Genomic DNA, 20,545 nt, shown 5'->3' on the forward strand with positions numbered 1-20,545 from the left:
CCACTCACTGTCTGGTAGACACACCTCTCCTCGTCAATGATCTCCGGCAGTTGCACAGTAAACCACTCACTGTCTGGTAGACACACCTCTCCTCGTCAATGATCTCCGGCAGTTCCACAGTAAATCATTCATTCCCTCTTTATCTCTAATTTGGTATTATAAACTGTCAGTAAACTAAGTTGTTAATGAGAGTGTTTGGGGTTGTAACAAGGAAGTTATTTAATCAGCGAGCTCCGTCACCCGCCGAGACCCAGCATCAGTCAGGGAAGAGCAGATTCCAAAGCTTTAATGAGATTTCCTTCTAAATGTACGATGAATAAGGACCCTGTTAACCAGGTCCGTGTGGATAGAACCGAATGAAAACAGTCTTTCCCAGCAGATAATGCAGCCCTCTGAAAAACAGAACTGTTTTGGACAAATAATTTCTTTACTTTAAAAAGTTTCACTGAAAGTACTGTGCAGAACTTGGAACGTTGTGTATGGAGATGATCAGCATTGGCTGAATAACAGGAAGTGGATTTACTTGGATTTACTTTTTACACACAGACACAGACACACACACACAGACACAGACAGACAGACACACACACAGACACACACACACACACACACACACACACATACACAGACACACACACACACACAGACACACATACACACATACACACAGACAGACACACACACACATACACACATACACACACACACACACAGACACAGACACACACACACACGCCTCATGATTGAGTATTGCTCTGTTCAAGTAGACTGTGATTTTGCTGTGGTCTGATAGGGGTGTCAGTGGGCTGACTGTGAACGCTCTGAGAGACTCTGGGTTGAGGTCAGTGATAAAGTAGTCTACAGTACTACTGCCAAGAGATGAGCTATATGTGTACCTACCATAGGAGTCCCATCAAAGCCTATCATTGACTATGTACATACCCAGCGTGCGACAGAGCTGCAGGAGTTGTGACCAGTTTCTGTTGGTTATGTTGTCATAGTTGTGCCTAGGGGGTATATGGGGGAGGGAATGCTGTCACCTGCAGGCAGGTGTTTGTCCCCCTGTGTGCTGAGGGTGTCAGGTTCTTGTCCGGTTCTGACATTTAGGTCGCCACAGACTAGTACATATCCCTGGGCCTTGAAATGTCATGCCTTATTATGTCTGTTCCTGTCCTTTCTCTTCACTCTGTCTCTCTCTGCTGGTCTTATTAGGTTACCTTCTCTGTCTCTCCTTCTTCAGCTGTTCTACATCTCCCCTAACTAGCTCATTCATCCTTTCCCACCTGTTCTCTCTTTCTCCTCTGATTAGGTCTCTATTTCTCTCTCTGTTCCTGCTACTTTCAGTGTCAGATTCTTGTTTGTGTTTTTCATGCCAGAAGCAAGCTATCGTCTCGTTTGCTTCCACCTTGTCCTATCCTGTCGGAGTCGGCCTGGCAGGTGCATCCTGCACTATACAACGTCGGAAGAGGATTTATGCCATTCCTGTTTTTTCATTAAAGAACTCTGTTTTCTGTTAAAACCGCTTTTGGGTCTTCACTCAAGTACATAACAGAAGAATCTGACCAAGAATGGACCCAGCGGCTCCGGACCCTTTTCACTCCGCCGTCGAGATCCAGGGAGCGATGCTAGGCAGACACGAGGAGGAATTGTCTGCTGCTCGACATGCCGTTGAGACCCTGGCCGTCCAAGTCTCCGACCTCACAAGACAGGTTCACCAACTCCACCTCGATCCACCGCCCACTTCCAGGGTTTCCGAGTCTCCGGAGCCCAGGATCAACAACCCGCCGTGTTACTCTGGGGAGCCCACTGAGTGCCGCTCATTCCTCACTCAGTGTGATGTGGTGTTCTCTCTCCAGCCCAACACTTACTCCAGGAGAGCAGCCCGCATCGCCTACGTCATTTCTCTCCTTACCGGACGGGCGCGTGAGTGGGGCACGGCAATCTGGGAGGCGAGGGCTGAGTGTATTAACCAGTATCAGGACTTTAAGGAGGAGATGATACGGGTTTTTGACCGTTCTGTTTTTGGGGAGGAGGCTTCCAGGGCCCTGTCTTCCCTATGTCAGGGGAATCGATCCATAACGGATTATTCTATTGAGTTTCGCACTCTCGCTGCCTCTAGTGACTGGAACGAGCCGGCTTTGCTCGCTCGTTTTCTGGAGGGTCTCCTCGTCGAGGTTAAGGATGAGATCCTCTCCCGGGAGGTTCCTTCCAGTCTGGACTCCTTAATAGCTCTCGCTATTCGCATAGAGCGACGGTTTGATCTTCGTCGCCGAGCTCGTGGAAAGGAGTTCGCGTTCTCCGTTGCTCCCCTCTCCACATCACTGCCACCTGCTGCATCACTGCCACCCTCCTCCGCCGGCTCGGATGCTGAGCCTATGCAGCTGGGGGTATCCGCATCTCGGCCAAGGAGAAGGAACGGAGAATCACCAATCGCCTCTGTCTCTACTGCGGCTCCGCTGGTCATTTTGTCACCTCATGCCCAGTAAAAGCCAGAGCTCATCAGTAAGAGGAGGGCTACTGGTGAGCGCAACTACTCAGGTCTCTCCTTCAAGATCACGCACTACCTTTCCGGTCCATCTCCGCTGGCCCGGTTCATCTGCTTCCTGCAGTGCCTTGATAGACTCTGGGGCGGAGGGCTGTTTTATGGACGAGACCTGGGCTCGGGAACATGACATTCCTCTCAGACAGTTAGGGGAGCCCACGGCCTTGTTTGCTTTAGATGGTAGTTCTCTCCCCAAGATTCAGCGTGAGACGCTGCCTTTAACCCTCACTGTCTCTGGTAATCATAGCGAAACCATTTCTTTTTTAATTTTTCGTTCACCTTTTACACCTGTTGTTTTGGGTCATCCCTGGCTAGTGCGCCATAACCCTTCTATTAATTGGTCTAGTAATACTATCCTATCCTGGAATGTTTCTTGTCATGTGACCTGTTTAATGTCTGCTATCCCTCCTGTTTCCTCTGTCTCTTCTTCACAGGAGGAGCCTGGCGATTTGACAGGGGTGCCGGAGGAGTATCACGATCTGCGCACGGTGTTCAGTCGTTCCAAGGCCACTTCTCTCCCTCCACACCGGTCGTATGACTGTAGTATTGATCTCCTTCCGGGAACTACTCCCCCCGGGGTAGATTATACTCTCTGTCGGCTCCCGAACGTAAGGCTCTCGAGGATTATTTGTCGGTTTCGCTCGACGCCGGTACCATAGTCTCCTCCTCCTCTCCCGCCGGAGCGGGGTTTTTTTTTGTTCAGAAGAAGGACGGGTCCCTGCGCCCATGCGTGGATTATCAAGGGCTGAATGACATAACAGTTAAGAATCGTTATCCGCTTCCTCTTATGTCTTCAGCCTTCGAGATCCTGCAGGGAGCCAGGTTTTTCACCAAATTGGACCTTCGTAACGCCTACCATCTCGTGCGCATCAGGGAGGGGGACGAGTGGAAGACGGCGTTTAACACTCCGTTAGGGCACTTTGAATACCGGGTTCTTCCTTTCGGCCTCGTTAACGCTCCAGCTGTCTTTCAGGCACTAGTTAACGACGTCCTGAGAGACATGCTGAACATTTTTGTTTTCGTTTACATGGACGATATCCTGATTTTTTCACCGTCTCTCCCGATTCATGTTCAGCACGTGCGACGCGTCCTCCAGCGCCTTTTGGAGAACTGTCTTTATGTGAAGGCTGAGAAGTGCACTTTTCATGCCGCCTCTGTCCCTTTTCTCGGTTCCGTTATTTCCGCTGAGGGCATTAAGATGGATCCCGCTAAGGTCCAGGCTGTCATTGATTGGCCCGTTCCTAAGTCACGCGTCGAGCTGCAGCGCTTTCTGGGCTTCGCTAATTTCTATCGTCGTTTCATCCGTAATTTCGGTCAGGTGGCAGCTCCCCTCACAGCCCTTACTTCTGTTAAGACGTGCTTTAAGTGGTCCGTTTCCGCCCAGGGAGCTTTTGATCTTCTTAAGAATCGTTTTACATCCGCACCTATTCTTGTTACACCTGACATCTCTAGACAGTTTGTTGTTGAGGTTGACGCGTCAGAGGTGGGCGTGGGAGCCATTCTTTCTCAGCGCTCTCTCTCTGACGGCAAGGTCCATCCTTGCGCGTTTTTCTCTCATCGCTTATCGCCGTCAGAACGTAACTATGATGTTGGTAATCGCGAACTGCTCGCCGTCCGCTTAGCCCTAGGCGAATGGCGACAGTGGTTGGAGGGGGCGACCGTTCCTTTTGTCGTTTGGACTGACCATAGGAACCTTGAGTACATCCGTTCAGCCAAACGACTTAATGCGCGTCAGGCTCGTTGGGCTCTGTTTTTCGCTCGTTTCGAGTTTGTTATTTCTTATCGTCCGGGCTCAAAAAACACCAAACCTGATGCTTTATCTCGTCTCTTCAGTTCTTCTGAGGTCTCCACCGACCCCGAGGGGATTCTCCCTGAGGGGCGTGTTGTCGGGTTGACTGTCTGGGGAATTGAGAGGCAGGTAAAGCAAGCACTCGCTCACACTCCGTCGCCGCGAGCTTGTCCTAGGAACCTTCTGTTCGTTCCCGTTCCTACTCGTCCGGCCGTTCTTCAGTGGGCCCACTCTGCCAAGTTAGCCGGCCACCCCGGCGTTCGGGGTACGCTCGCTTCCATTCGCCAGCGTTTCTGGTGGCCCACTCGGGAACGTGACGCGCGTCGATTTGTCGCTGCTTGTTCGGTCTGCGCGCAGACTAAATCTGGGAACTCTCCTCCTGCCGGCCGTCTCAGACCGCTTCCCATTCCCTCTCGACCGTGGTCTCACATCGCTTTAGATTTTATCACCGGACTGCCTTCATCAGCGGGGAAGACAGTTATTCTTACGGTTGTCGATAGATTCTCTAAGGCGGCTCATTTCATTCCTCTCGCTAAGCTCCCTTCCGCTAAGGAGACGGCTCAGATCATTATCGAGAATGTTTTCCGAATTCATGGCCTTCCGTCAGACGTCGTTTCAGACAGAGGCCCGCAGTTCACGTCTCAATTTTGGAGGAGTTTTGCCGTTTGATTGGGGCTTCCGTCAGTCTCTCGTCCGGCTTTCATCCCCAGTCTAACGGTCAAGCCGAACGGGCCAATCAGACTGTTGGTCGCATTTTACGCAGTCTTTCTTTTCGTAACCCTGCGTCTTGGTCAGAACAGCTCCCCTGGGCAGAGTACGCCCACAACTCGCTTCCTTCGTCTGCTACCGGTCTATCTCCTTTTCAGAGTAGCCTCGGGTACCAGCCTCCGCTGTTCTCATCTCAGCTCGCCGAGTCCTGCGTCCCCTCCGCTCAGGCTTTTGTCCAGCGTTGCGAGCGCACCTGGAAGGGGGTCAGGTCGGCACTTTGCCGTAATAGGGCGCAGACTGTGAGGGCCGCTAATAAGCGTAGGACCAAGAGTCCTAGATATTGTTGCGGTCAGAGAGTATGGCTCTCCACTCTGAACCTTCCCCTTAAGACAGCTTCTCGCAAGTTGGCCCCGCGGTTCATTGGTCCGTTCCGTATTTCTCAGGTCATTAATCCTGTCGCAGTGCGACTTCTTCTCCCGCGCTATCTTCGTCGCGTTCACCCGGTCTTCCATGTCTCCTGTGTTAAGCCCGTTCTTCGCGCCCCCGCTCGTCCCTCCCCCCCCATCCTTGTCGAGGGCGCACCTATCTACAGGGTTCGTAAGATTTTGGACATGCGCCCTCGGGGCCGTGGTCATCAGTACCTAGTGGATTGGGAGGGGTACGGTCCTGAGGAGAGGAGTTGGGTTCCCTCTCGGGACGTGCTGGACCGTTCGCTGATCGATGATTTCCTCCGTTGCCGCCAGGTTTCCTCCTCGAGTGCGCCAGGAGGCGCTCGGTGAGTGGGGGGGGTACTGTCATGTCTTATTATGTCTGTTCCTGTCCTTTCTCTTCACTCTGTCTCTCTCTGCTGGTCTTATTAGGTTACCTTCTCTGTCTCTCCTTCTTCAGCTGTTCTACATCTCCCCTAACTAGCTCATTCATCCTTTCCCACCTGTTCTCTCTTTCTCCTCTGATTAGGTCTCTATTTCTCTCTCTGTTCCTGCTACTTTCAGTGTCAGATTCTTGTTTGTGTTTTTCATGCCAGAAGCAAGCTATCGTCTCGTTTGCTTCCACCTTGTCCTATCCTGTCGGAGTCGGCCTGGCAGGTGCATCCTGCACTATACAACGTCGGAAGAGGATTTATGCCATTCCTGTTTTTTCATTAAAGAACTCTGTTTTCTGTTAAAACCGCTTTTGGGTCTTCACTCAAGTACATAACAGAAATGGTTGATTTCCCCCTCCAGGGTGGAGAAGCTGTCTCCATTAAAGTATGTGGAATTCTAGTGGGGGGATATAGGTAGCACACAGGAAGACATTTTTCGCTGTTAAGATAATTTCCTTTTGAATTTCTAGCCAAATGTAAAATGTTCCTGTTTTGATTAATTTAATGAAGTGAGTTCGGTCTGCTCTATGCTAAATTAGCATACCCCCTGAGTCCCTTCTCTCTCTCTCTTCCCCCTTCCTCTCTCTCTTGCTGTCTCTCTCTTTCTCTTGCTGTCTTTCTCTCTCTTTCTCACGCACATGGATTGATGCTCATGTGTCTGGTAAGGATCCAACATGCATCTAATTGCGACAAAAGTGAGAACAGATACACAGAAATATGTTTCAAAGTGCTTTAATGACCGTGAATCAACTCAATCAACTCTGGCACAACTGTCTGCGTGTGTGTGTGTGTGTGTGTGTGTGTGTGTGTGTGTGTGTGTGTGTGTGTGTGTGTGTGTGTGTGTGTGTGTGTGTGTGTGTGTGTGTGTCAGATGACAAAGTGTGAGAAGTGTTCTTGTCAATTTCTGTGGGTGACTGACATCATCAGAAAAAGTTTGTGCATGTGACATCATCGCTGTGTCTGACCTTCTTTTCTTTCTGTTTCTGTTTTAGTCCAACCAGTCACACCTCCTTCTCTGCACTGTGACGTCACAAACGGCATACGATGACGTCACAATTCCAGTCCGTCTCTCTCTGGCTGCTTCTTCTCTCTGGTCATCCTTCCACTGGGGGGCAGAAGTCACAGACCGGCCGACTCAACACATCTCTGGTGCTGCTTCAAACTGAAACAGACGAGAGACAGGTGTAAACAACAGACACAATAAATTAGAGATAGAAAGAATGAGAGAGAAAAAGATAGGAGGAAGAGGAAGAGAGTGGGGGTGATGTCATACCAACAACATTCCACTGACTCATGAGAACAGAGCTAGGAGCTAAGAATCATTCTATTACATGAATAATCATTCTATTACATGAAGAATCATTCTATTACACTAAGAATCATTCTATTACACAAATAATCATTCTATTACACGAAGAACCATTCTATTACACGAAGAACCATTCTATTACACAAAGAACCATTCTATTACACGAAGAACCATTCTATTACACGAAGAACCATTCTATTACACTAAGAATCATTCTATTACACTAAGAACCATTCTATAACACTAAGAATCATTCTATTACACTAAGAATCATTCTATAACACTAAGAATCATTCTAGTACACTAAGAACCATTCGATAACACTAAGAATCATTCTATTACACTAAGAATCATTCTATAACACTAAGAATCATTATATTACACTAAGAACCATTCTATTACACTATTACACTAAGAATCATTCTATTACACTAAGAATCATTCTATAACACTAAGAACCATTATATTACACTAAGAACCATTCTATAACACTAAGAATAATTCTATAACACTAAGAACCATTCTATAACACTAAGAATCATTCTATAACACTAAGAATCATTCTATAACACTAAGAATCATTCTATTACACTAAGAATCATTATATTACAGTAAGAATCATTATATTACACTATAACACTAAGAACCATTCTATTGCACTAAGAACCATTATATTACAGTAAGAATCATTATATTACACTAAGAACCATTATATAACACTAATAATCATTCTATAACACTAAGAATCATTCTATTACACTAAGAACCATTCTATTACAGTAAGAATCATTCTATAACACTAAGAACCATTCTAGAACACTAAGAATCATTCTATAACACTAAGAATCATTCTATTACACTAAGAATCATTCAATTACACTAAGAATCATTCAATTACACCCCCAGAGAGAGATACATGTAAGTATGACTTGGAGAGACAAAAGAGACATGAGAGAAGAGAGAGAGAGAGGGAAGAGGGAGAGAAACTAACAATGTTCTTCTTTAAAAAAGAAAGAATGATCTGATTAAAGTCAGAAATGGAGAAATATGCAGCTCGTTAACCAAGCCTCCTAATTGAATCAATAACATTTATTATGACATTTTTCACGATTCATAAGATTAATATCAATAACAACTACAATTTGCTCTCAACTTGGGAAACATCCCCAATGGCACCATATTCCCTATATAGTGCACTACTTTTGACCAGAGCCCTATGGACCCTATATAGGGAATAGGGTGCCATTTGGTATGGATTCTGGGACTTAATATTGTGTCTATATTAATCATGCCCTGGCATAAAGTCCAGAGCTTCGCCCTGTTCCATTTCTGTAATTATATTTGATTAGTGTTACGGCATGTGTTGTCATGGACTGTTGTTACCAAACTCTGATGGAAAGAGAAATAGTCCCACACGCACGCACACACACACACAGTTTCTAGGACTCAATTCCATTAGTGCTGTGATTATTGAGGAGAGGAGGAGGAGGGGAGAAGGAGAGGAGAGTTCCATTAGCACTGTGTTTATTGAGGAGGAGAGGATGTGGAGGAAAGGAGGAGAGGAGAGGAGGAGGAGAGTTCTATTACCGCTGTGTGTATTGAGGAGAGGAGGAGGAGAGTTCTATTAGCGCTGTGTGTATTGAGGAAGATTGGAGGAGAGGAGGAGGAGAGTTCCATTAGCGCTGTGTGTATTGAGGAAGATTGGAGGAGAGGAGGAGGAGAGTTCCATTAGCGCTGTGTGTATTGAGGAAGATTGGAGGAGAGGAGGAGGAGAGTTCCATTAGGGCTGTGTGTATTGAGGAAGATTAGTAGAGGAGAGGAGGAGAGTTCCATTAGCGCTGTGTGTATTGAGGAAGATTGGAGGAGAGGAGGAGGAGAGTTCCATTAGCGCTGTGTGTATTGAGGAAGATTGGAGGAGAGGAGGAGGAGAGTTCCATTAGGGCTGTGTGTATTGAGGAAGATTAGTAGAGGAGAGGAGGAGAGTTCCATTAGCGCTGTGTGTATTGAGGAAGATTGGAGGAGAGGAGGAGGAGAGTTCCATTAGGGCTGTGTGTATTGAGGAGGAGAGGAGGAGGAGAGTTCCATTAGCGCTGTGTGTGTTGAGGAGGAGAGGAGGAGGAGAGGAGGAGGAGAGTTCCATTAGGGCTGTGTGTATTGAGGAAGATTGGAGGAGAGGAGGAGGAGAGTTCCATTAGCGCTGTGTGTATTGAGGAGGAGAGGAGGAGGAGAGTTCCATTAGCGCTGTGTGTATTGAGGAGGAGAGTTCCATTAGCGCTGTGTGTATTGAGGAGGAGAGTTTCATTAGCGCTCTGTGTATTGAGGAGGAGAGTTCCATTAGCGCTGTGTGTATTGAGGAGGAGAGTTCCATTAGCGCTGTGTGTATTGAGGAGGAGAGTTCCATTAGCGCTGTGTGTATTGAGGAGGAGAGTTCCATTAGCGCTCTGTGTATTGAGGAGGAGAGTTCCATTAGCGCTGTGTGTATTGAGGAGGAGAGTTCCATTAGCGCTGTGTGTATTGAGGAGGAGAGTTCCATTAGCGCTGTGTGTATTGAGGAGGAGAGTTCCATTAGCGCTGTGTGTATTGAGGAGGCAGCAGTGTTTCAAATTTCAAGTTTTATTAGTTGTATGTACAGGATACACATGGTATACACCATCCAACTAAATGCTAACTGGCAGGTTCCTTCTGGACAATGCAACAACATCAAGACATAATACAAGATAACAATACCAACATAAAGATGGAGGAGGAGGAGGAGACGAAGAGAGGTAAACAGAACAGTGGCCTTAATCACGTAATATTTCTACTAATAAAACATACAGACCCACCGCCTATAATTCATTAGGCATTGTGTCATTACAGAGAGAGAGATTGGCTGAGGAGTCGGAACAAAATGCACCCTAAATGGCACCCTATATTCCCTATATAGTGCTCTTCTTTTGACCAGGGCTTATAGGGCTTTGGTCAAATGTCATGCACTATAAAGGGAATAGGGTGCCATGCTATTTAGGGCACAATACCAGTGTGGTTACAAAGAGAAAGGAGAGGGGAATTGGCTGAGGCAGATTAGACACCCAGTAGATCAAACTCAATGGAATCACTCGGAGCCTTTCAGAAACCAACACCAATCAATACATGGACCGACCGACCGGCGTTACTCTATAATGTAGATGGACAGAATGCAGTGTTGCATTCCATTCTCAGGCAGCTGGTTCCAGTCCATTTAGCCCTCTGAACCACTTTGTGTGTGTGTTAGAACCTCACCAACCTGGCAATCTAGCTAGCCAGCCTGCCACTCACAATCTGGCAACCCAGCAGTGACCCTGTTCTTACATAATATGTTAACCAACCCTTCAGCTCGTAAGCCAGCTAACCAGCCTCTCCCTGCCCAATTTGGCAACCCAGCCAGCCAGCATCTCCATTAACAATCTGGCATCCCAGCCAGCCAGCCTCTCTCTACCCAATTTGGCAACCCAGACAGCCTTTCCCTTCCCAAACTATGTGTGTGTGTGTTTGTGTGGAGGGGGGGGGTATATGTCAGGATTATAGGTAAAGATAGAGGTATAGACCGACCAACTGACTGACAGATAGACAGACTCACTCACTTGTTTTGGTGTCTGGAGCCCTGGAGATGCGCGTAGTACTGTTCTATTGAGTTCAGAGTGACATCACACACACTGCAGCTGTAACTGCTCCTCAAACCTGGGGGTACACAGGAACACACAATGGAACTGAATCAAATGATTGGAACTGAATCGCAATGGAACCAAATCAAATGATTGGAAATGGATCACAATGGAACTGAATCAAATTATCGGAACATGATCACAATGGAACTGAATCAAATGATTGGAACTTGATCACAATGGAACTGAATCAAATGATTGTAATTTGATCACAATGGAACTGAATCAAATGATTGGAACACCTGTCTCCTATGGACACGCCCTGGACTCCTGTGATATGATCTCTGTCTAATCATACAGGGCCGGCCAGAACTAATCAGTTGGACGGGCATTTGATTTCCATTGGGGACAACTTTGTTCCACAGGACCTCCTATGTGTGAACTCTTGAGTGTAATTTAACTGTAAAAATGTATTCCCTTTTTAATGTGGCACGAACACAATCTGATTGTCAAACAAATCACTTCAAAAAGTAGGTTACCTTCACACTTTTGTCCAATATAATCCCACGATCCGAACAGTGCACCTGCCACCTTTCCTTCAATTTCAGTGGTGTAGTGCTGTTTTTAGGTGAGGGAATGCAAAATATACTTTTTTAAACGACATCCTAATTTCTCAATTAAAGTTTGTATCGACAGATACAGGCCTATGTGTAACATTGATCTTCAAATGTTACACTCAAACACCAAGTTAGGCATACCTCATTTCAAAATAGGCCCTCATCACTGTCAAGTGTTAATTCACTCAGGAAACAGCGCCTGAAATCATATAACACCGGCTAATAGTTATTTAACACAATCTGCTTTAATTCACTCAGGAATCCACGCATAATATCATATAAGAACGGCTAATAGTAGGTTAACGCTGTCGGGTGCACCGGGACATGTCCCGGTTCTCTGAGGCTCGTTTTGGCTCCTACCGTGAATAGTGAACTTGACCAGCCATAATACAGCAAGCAGGAATAAATTGAGGAGAATCCAGTCATCAGGGACACTTTCACTCTCTCGCTGCTGTGTCCCCGCGCGAGGATGCGCGCCAAACATGACCTCAGGCCTGTCCGCGACGCGCATAGCAACGGTCTACCTGCTTCCCTACCAACAACATTTCAGACAAGTCGCACGGCGAAATAGACGAAAAGGAAAGGTGGAGCAGAGAGGGAGAAAATTAAAAGAGAAAGGCCATTGCCACAGACGCAGCTAAATGCTGCAAAAATAAGTGACATGTTCGCCAGTAAGGGACCAGGTCAGTCAAAAACACTAGCTAAACACACACACCCAGCATGGTTAGCGAAGTAGCCCAGCTAATAATAGTGGCACAACGGCCGGTCGGCTAAACAGTTTGCACGTCTTCGTGGATGAGTTATATCATAGCAATGAGTGCAACATAGCGATCATTATATGACATTGAAGGCAATATGTTTCAACTAGTAAAAAAATGGTAAACCTGGACTGGACTTGCCAGCATTGGGTCATGACTCATGCCACATAAACTAGGGAAAGTGCACATACACTCTACAGCGAAACTGGCTACAGTAACCTAACCATGAACGTAACACAGTAGCCTGTGTGACACAGCGCAGGCAATGACAAAGATCATTAGCGCCATTAGTACCAGCATTACAAGACACTACAATAATATACAGCTCTGGGAAAAATTCAAGACACCACTCTTAATTATTTCCAGAGCTGTATTAATGTAGCCTACTGATACACTAATGATAGGGAGTGTGATAATAGAGTCCTTTCTTTGTAAAGGTGGAGAAGGAAGCAGCAGCACTAGAGCTTCAGGTGCTCCTGCAGAACTGGAGGTGGTGGTCAGTTCAGTCAGACTCAGAGCAGGAACCTTCAGGACAACGTAAGAGCACAAACCCTAAACATGTAGACTATGATTTTAGATTCATATGCTCTTTATTTATGAGATTATCAGTAGGACTGTAATCGGGGGGCAGACAATCGATGACTGTACAAGTAATACAAGTTTAAGTTTAGGTTATTTACAATGTTAATCTCATTCTGCAGAGCAACCAGATGTGCAGAGAGAGAGAGAGAGGTTCAGAGCCCAGTACAGGGAAAATAGAAATGGACAGCAAAAGCACTGAAAATACATTTGATACATACTTTTCCCGTCCTCAGTCCAAGGATCTTGACTTATTTTTTCAGTACCACCCAAAACAAACCCCTCAAAGAGTCATTCCCAATGTATTCCACTCCAAAGATGTCACAAACAGAAAATGGCTGACATACTATGAAGTAACTCAGTACTTGTTCTGCTCAGTTTGTCTTGCATTCGTAAAACCTTCAGCCAGTGAAGGTGCATTTGTCAAAGGAGGCATGCAGGCCTGGAAACATGCCCATCAGAGAGTACAGGAGTTTCTTGAGCTTATATTGTTGCTAAGCATGCAAACTCAGTGTTCGAATAGGCTACTTGTTGATCAGTCTCAAATGTTTGTATTTTGTAATGTGGAATCCTGAATTATTGTTTCAGTCCGCCCCTGGTTAACACCGTCTGCTTTAATCCACTCAGGAAACAGAGCCTGATATCATATAAGAACAGCTAATAGTTACCATCTGCTTCAATCCACTCAGGAAACAGAGCCTGATATCATATAAGAACAGCTAATAGTTAACACCGTCTGCTTTAATCCACTCAGGAAACAGAGCCTGATATCATATAAGAACAGCTAATAGTTACCATCTGCTTCAATCCACTCAGGAAACAGAGCCTGATATCATATAAGAACAGCTAATAGTTACCATCTGCTCTAATCCACTCAGGAAACAGAGCCTGATATCATATAAGAACAGCTAATAGTTAACACCGTCTGCTTTAATCCACTCAGGAAACAGAGCCTGATATCATATAAGAACAGCTAATAGTTAACACCGTCTGCTTTAATCCACTCAGGAAACAGAGCCTGATATCATATAAGAACAGCTAATAGTTACCATCTGCTTTAATCCACTCAGGAAACAGCCTGATATCATATAAGAACAGCTAATAGTTAACACCGTCTGCTTTAATCCACTCAGGAAACAGAGCCTGATATCATATAAGAACAGCTAATAGTTACCATCTGCTCTAATCCACTCAGGAAACAGAGCCTGATATCATATAAGAACAGCTAATAGTTAACACCGTCTGCTTTAATCCACTCAGGAAACAGAGCCTGATATCATATAAGAACAGCTAATAGTTAACACCGTCTGCTTTAATCCACTCAGGAAACAGAGCCTGATATCATATAAGAACAGCTAATAGTTACCATCTGCTTTAATCCACTCAGGAAACAGAGCCTGATATCATATAAGAACAGCTAATAGTTACCATCTGCTTTAATCCACTCAGGAAACAGAGCCTGATATCATATAAGAACAGCTAATAGTTAACACCATCTGCTCTAATGATAATCCTTCACGTTTTACAGGTGAAATGTCCAGACTGCACGTCAATAATTTGATGTCAATCAGTTTCATGGGAGCATTCGTTTAGATCTTCTTGAAAGACTGTTTCCTGAGTGACTTAAAGCAGATGGTGTTAACCTGCTATCAGCCGTTCTTATATAATATCAGTCGCTGTTTCGCTCCGATGCTTTATCTGAGATGTATTTGTCTCTGTCGGCGTGCATCTAGGTCAAATAAATCATCTATATTTAAATATTTTATTTGGTCGGTCAAGGAGGTATGTCAGGGTATGGTAAGGTGGGCCACGCCCCCTAAATCTACCATAACACCGGTCCTGTAATCATACTTTATATAATCTTAGACCCTGAGCCTAGCTACACCTGCCATAACCTTTGACCCTAGTTTGACCTCTAATCTCCCAAACCTCTGACCTCTAACAGCTGACCTCTAACATGTGTTCTGTTTCATATCCAAATGATCAGTCAGTTGTTCCAGAAGTTGTGCCCTGGCTGTATTCCTGACCTCTAACCCCTGACCTCTAATCCTTGACCTCTAACCCCTGACCTCTAACCTGTGTTCCGGTTGCTGTCCAGGTTATCAGCTAGTTGTTCCAGTAGTTGTCTCCTGGCTGTATTCCTGACCTCTAACCTGTGTTCTGGTTGCTGTCCAGGTTATCAGCTAGTTGTTCCAGTAGTTGTCTCCTGGCTGTATTCCTGACCTCTAACCTGTGTTCTGGTTGCTGTCCAGGTTATCAGCTAGTTGTTCCAGTAGTTGTCTCCTGGCTGTATTCCTGACCTCTAACCTGTGTTCTGGTTGCTGTCCAGGTTATCAGCTAGTTGTTCCAGTAGTTGTCTCCTGGCTGTATTCCTGACCTCTAACCTGTGTTCTGGTTGCTGTCCAGGTTATCAGCTAGTTGTTCCAGTAGTTGTCTCCTGGCTGTATTCCTGACCTCTAACCTGTGTTCTGGTTGCTGTCCACGTTATCTGCTAGTTGTTCCAGTAGTTGTCTCCTGGCTGTATTCCTGACCTCTAACCTGTGTTCTGGTTGCTGTCCAGGTTATCAGCTAGTTGTTCCAGTAGTTGTCTCCTGGCTGCGTTCCGCCGGTGCTTCTTCCCCTCGTTGTGCTGCTGGGCCATCGCTGGGTTGTTGAACCATGCCCCACACAGGAAGCACGACCTACACGCTGTGTTGCCATTGGTCACTAGCCAGGTAATGGGAGGGGCTGGGGGAGGCAGGATTGGCAGAGGGTGCGTGTCGGATGAACTGGGGGAGGAGTCTGTGACACAGGAAATAAGGATTCATATAAATTCATATATGTATTCATGAAACATGTTTATTAAGGAAAGTGTGTGTGTGTGTGTGTGTGTGTGTGTATTGGAAAGTGTGTGTGTGTGTGTTACCTGTGGGAGGGGTAGTAGAAATAGTAGGTGAGGAGCCCAACACTCGTTTGACGCTCTTAGCATGAGTCTTTCCCTGGTAGTGGGACTGGGCCACTATGGCTGAGGTAAAGAACATGTTACACAGACTACAACACTTGTTATCATCCACAGCTGTCTCCTCACTATCCTGGAGGAGACAGAAATAGGAGAGAAAGAGAGAGAGGAGAGAGAGATGTGTGTGTTTGTGTGAGAGAGATTCAACCTCCCCAATTCATTGCAGAGATCAAAGGAAGCTGAGTTTTATCTGCAGACCCACAGGACTGCTGGACCAGTGCCCCCATGGGGACAGAGCGCTTTGAATGTACACACACACACACACACACACACACACACACTGCACGTAGACGTACAAAGAGTTGGCCTAGCAGAGGTAACATTCTGTCTGACTGACTGTTAGTTGGCCTGGCAGAGGAAGAGGTAGAGAAACAGAGAGAAGGGATGCGAGAAAGAGACAAACACTGACACACACACACACAGACGTACAGCGTTGTCAGGTCTCAGTCTTTTGGAGGGAGGTCCTCCGTCCTCAGGGTGAAGCATGTAGAAGAGACGGACCTTGTTAGCATGTTTCTTACTCTGAAGGACAAGAGACAAGACAAATGAAACTGTTACAGGGTATTTACAGGTGTGTGTGTGTGTGTGTGTGTGTGTGTGTGTGTGTGTGTGTGTGTGTGTGTGTGTGTGTGTGTGTGTGTGTGCGTGCGTGCGTGTGAGACTAACCTCGTAGTGTGCCTTGCGTTGAGACTCTGAGATGAGTTGAGCATTGCAGATGTTACAGTAGCTCTCTGTGAAGAGACCACCATCACACACACCTGTTACCCACTTCATCTGTACACAGACAGACAGACAGACAGACAGACAGAAAAAGGAGATGAGAAGGAGAGTGAGAGGAGAAGATAGATTACAACAACTATTTTATTCCCTTCAACCTGTCTCCTCTTCTCCCCTCTAGTCTGAATTGTATCCCCTCTTCCCTCTAGTCTGAGTTGTATCCCCTCTTCCCTCTAGTCTGAGTTGGATCCCCTCTTCCCTCTGGTCTGAGTTGTAGAGTTGTAGAGAGAGAGGAAGAGAGAGAGAGACGTAGAAAGAGAGAGATAGAGAGAGAGAAATATAGGAAGAGAGAGCATGCAGAGAAAAGGAAGTGCAGAAGAGAGAGAGAGACAGAAACACTGGTTGCATTTCTACATCTAAGTACTGCATATACCACATGATACCACATTGATACACTCAAGTTAACCTTAAATGAGTCCCCCTCTCCCTCCATCTCTTATGATGTACTCACCTTCCGTTCTCTCCAGTCCAAACACCCAATACCGGGGAAAATTTTAGACAAGAAAAACTAAGAAATATAAACGTTTAGAGTCCAAAGCTCTGACGATAGCTTCTGGTGTTCTTGTATGTCAAATCAATTGCATTTGGTTGTTGAATTAGCAGCCTCTGCTCGCTCGCCTCTCGGTGTGCGGTCATTCGCCGTGAGCCGGAGTGTTTTCAGCCGGCCGTTTTCTCCCCATGGCAGTTAGAAATGCAACGGACCCGGACACGTCACCCACGAGAGACGGTCCTCCGTGTCTGCACAGTAAAGCTGTCCGTTATTACTAACACTGCAGCTACCACGCACCAGCTGACGTGCTCCCGGTATCACAAACAATGCAGATGGTGAGCTGCGCGCCATAGACACAGCTGGACACACAGAGACAGAGAGACACAGACACAGAGAGACACAGAGACAGAGAGAGAGACACAGAGAGAGAGAGACACAGAGACATAGAGACACAGAGACAGAGAGACACAGAGACAGAGAGACACAGAGACACAGACAGAGAGACACAGAGACAGAGAGACATAGAGACAGAGACAGAGAGACACAGAGACAGAGAGACAGAGAGACACAGAGACAGAGAGACAGAGAGACACAGAGAGAGAAAATAAATCATCTGATTTTTCTGTATCTCCTCTCCTGATAAAATCGCGATTTGTGAAGACGTTTTCACTCAAGATAAATATTTTAAAAAGGGCAAAGTTATTTGTCTCCTCTTCACACAACCGACCCATTCAAAGCGGCATGTGTGACCCTACTGTGCCTTTGGCCAGCCCAGCAGCACTGCGTGATTCTCAGAGGCGTGCGTGTCCTGTTTGTTCAAAACATTATGAACACTTGCTCTTTCCATGACAAAGACTGACCAGGTGAATGTTAGGGTGGCAAAGTAGCCTAGTGGTTAGAGCGTTGGACTAGTAACTGGAAGGCTGCAGTTCAATCCCCCGAGCTGACAAGGTACAAATCTGTCGTTCTGCCACTGAACAGGCATTAACCCACTGTTCCTAGGCTGTCATTGAAAATAAGAATTTGTTCTTAACTCACTTGCCTGGTTAAATAAAGGTTAATATTTTTTTTGTTTTAAATACTCCCTTATTGATGTCACTTGTTAAATCTACTTCAGTGTAGATGAAGGGGAGGAGTCAGGTTAAAGAAGGATTTTTAAGTCTTGAGTAAATTGAGACATGGATTGTGTATGTGTGTCATTCAGAGGGGGATGGGCAAGACAAAAGATTTAAGTGCCTTTGAACGGGGTATGGTAGTAGGTGCCAGGCACACCGGGTTTGAACTGCAACGCTGCTGGATTTGTCACAGTTTCCCGTGTGTATCGTGCATGGCCCGCCACCCAAAGAACATCCAGACAACTTGACACGACTGCCAAGTTTGTGTATATGCCATATGCTAACCAATATTGGGGCAGGCTGCATTCAGCTATGTAGGTAGTTCATTTACTTTCTCTCTTTCCCCAATCGAACATGCTGCTACATGCTGCCTCACAGCACACGCCCACAAGTGAGTCACAATGGGCGGCCTAAGACAAACGCGGCAATGTACCGCTATTTAGTGTTGGCCAGTCGGATTTTATTGCGGAAGCGATTACTTTTCTCTCGCAGCTGGCAGGCAGGAAGGCATTATTTGCTAAAAACAAATACTTTCCCAAACATTTATACAGTACAGAACATCGTCAACTCAATAACCTCGATTTGAGAAGCGAATACAGTTGATTGACTTCATAACAAGAAGACTGTGAAAACTGTCTGCACGGGTGTGTGTGACGCGTCTCTTCCTCCATTTCAGATCCTATCGTGTTGACGATCGCTAGCTAAGGTTTTTAACACTTTCCCCGCTAGTCAGGTTGGCCTAATGTTGCATTTCTGGCCTTTTTATTATTCATGGGGGGGCATTTCATCAGTACATTGCATTTATGGAAAGCATGCATGCAAAGTTATGTAGCATTTGATGCATGTCAGTGTAACGGATGTGAAACGGCTAGCTTAGTTAGCAGTGCGCGCTAAATAGCGGTTCAATCGGTGACGTCACTTGCTCTGAGACCTTGAAGTAGTAGTTCCCCTTGCAGAGGCTTTTGTGGAGCGATGGGTAACGACGCTTCGAGGGTGACTGTTGTTGATGTGTGCAGAGGGTCCTTGGTTCGCGCCCGGGTATGGGCGAGGGGACGGTCTAAAGTTATACTGTTACATCAGATCCACATGGGCAAATTAGATTCAAATAATGCATAATTGCCATCATTGTAAAGTAGTCTTGCATCATTTAAAAAGGGATTGAATACCTATATAACAATGCAATACATTACAGGCCCATATGCATGTGTGGATTGAAATGCAAGAGAAATATCATGATTTTCACATCATTAAACTAACACATGATAGATGTATTATATGATCAACACTGTTTTATTGCAGCCTGGTTGTAAGTCTCTGTAATGTTACAAGGAGTGGAATGTTCGCTAAACAGACTACAGCCCAGACTAGTTCCATTCACGACATAAGCACGATTTTCATAGCTTTGGGTGTCCAAAAGATAATGAGTTCACAACTTTCTCCAAATGCAGATAAATGCTGGCTTCAAGCCAACATCAAGTAAGTTAGGTACCGGTGTTGTGCCGAAAATCCCTCCCCCTGCCAGAATCCACCCCCGCCTTCTAATTTCCTTAATTTTGTGGTTTGAGTCAAATGCTTTCGGTGACACACATCAGAGTCAAATAGTTTCTATAGAACAAACTTCACGTCAGAAAAGGCAACCGAAATGAATAATGAATGTATGTGTGTTATATTAAACATAGAGGAGGGAGTAAAATGTTGGCAAGCAATAAACATTTCAGGACAACTATGTCTGAATTATTATCCTTACACTTTAAAAAATACTAGTTGAATAAGACACGAGAGAGATTACGAATTTTGGCGAAGAGATTTATTTATAGACTAATACAACAATCAGTAGCGGATTTAGGTACAGGCGACATGGGCAGCCCGCCCAGGGGCATCTTGCCCGGGGCAACACGATGCGGGGCGGGCGCTGAAGGGGGGGTTCGCCCAGGGCGACATACAAGCTAGAACCGCCACATACACTTGAAACAAATAGCCAAACTGAAAACTGCAGACAAAACTGCTTTCTGCTACTAAGATCAGTGAAATGTAGACTAAACTGACTGAGTGAAGAGCAGAAATGTCAGCTAACAAGCAAGTCACAGTAACGAGGAACGCGAAGGGGGGGATTCTGTCAGAGGGGAAATTTTCGACACAATACCTGTGCAGAAGCAAAGGCTTCGTATGTATTGCAGGTATAACATATACTTTATTTATAACATATACTTTATTTCACCGAAAATCCCTAATTTATTCTAATGAATTGTTTTAATGTTATTTTGAGATGTGTTACACTACTTTCAAGAGTGAACTATTGTACTGTATTTATTTTCTACATTGTGCTAATGCTGTGAGGTCATCAACGGGAGCCATGCTTTTACTCCTCTGTTTGCTCA

The 20,545-nt window shown here is 45.7% G+C and overlaps 1 protein-coding gene across 1 annotated transcript; it reads right to left on the bottom strand.

Moving 5' to 3' along the window:
• Positions 1–6,856: 6,856 nt before the first annotated feature.
• LOC135531466 (zinc finger matrin-type protein 4-like) lies at positions 6,857–16,559 on the bottom strand. The gene is made up of 6 exons (XM_064959501.1): positions 16,452–16,559; positions 16,215–16,307; positions 15,693–15,858; positions 15,326–15,568; positions 10,813–10,909; positions 6,857–7,063 (listed from the first exon to the last, which is right to left on the bottom strand). Exons 1-6 carry the CDS (start codon positions 16,557–16,559, stop codon positions 7,021–7,023), a joined length of 750 nt encoding a protein of 249 aa, XP_064815573.1. The 3' UTR covers positions 6,857–7,020.
• Positions 16,560–20,545: the final 3,986 nt, after the last annotated feature.

Source organism: Oncorhynchus masou, unplaced genomic scaffold (assembly GCF_036934945.1).
Source record: "Oncorhynchus masou masou isolate Uvic2021 unplaced genomic scaffold, UVic_Omas_1.1 unplaced_scaffold_1594, whole genome shotgun sequence".
Taxonomy (NCBI): domain Eukaryota; kingdom Metazoa; phylum Chordata; class Actinopteri; order Salmoniformes; family Salmonidae; genus Oncorhynchus; species Oncorhynchus masou.

Excerpts from the sequence above, each read along its gene's own strand:
- LOC135531466 (XM_064959501.1), bottom strand. The coding sequence starts at position 16,559 with ATGAAGTGGGTAACAGGTGTGTGTGATGGTGGTCTCTTCACAGAGAGC. Across the intron at positions 16,308-16,451 it reads AACGCAAGGCACACTACGAG|AGTAAGAAACATGCTAACAA; the intron begins GTTAGTCTCACA and ends CTTGTCCTTCAG. Across the intron at positions 15,859-16,214 it reads GACTGAGACCTGACAACGCT|GATAGTGAGGAGACAGCTGT; the intron begins GTACGTCTGTGT and ends TGTCTCCTCCAG.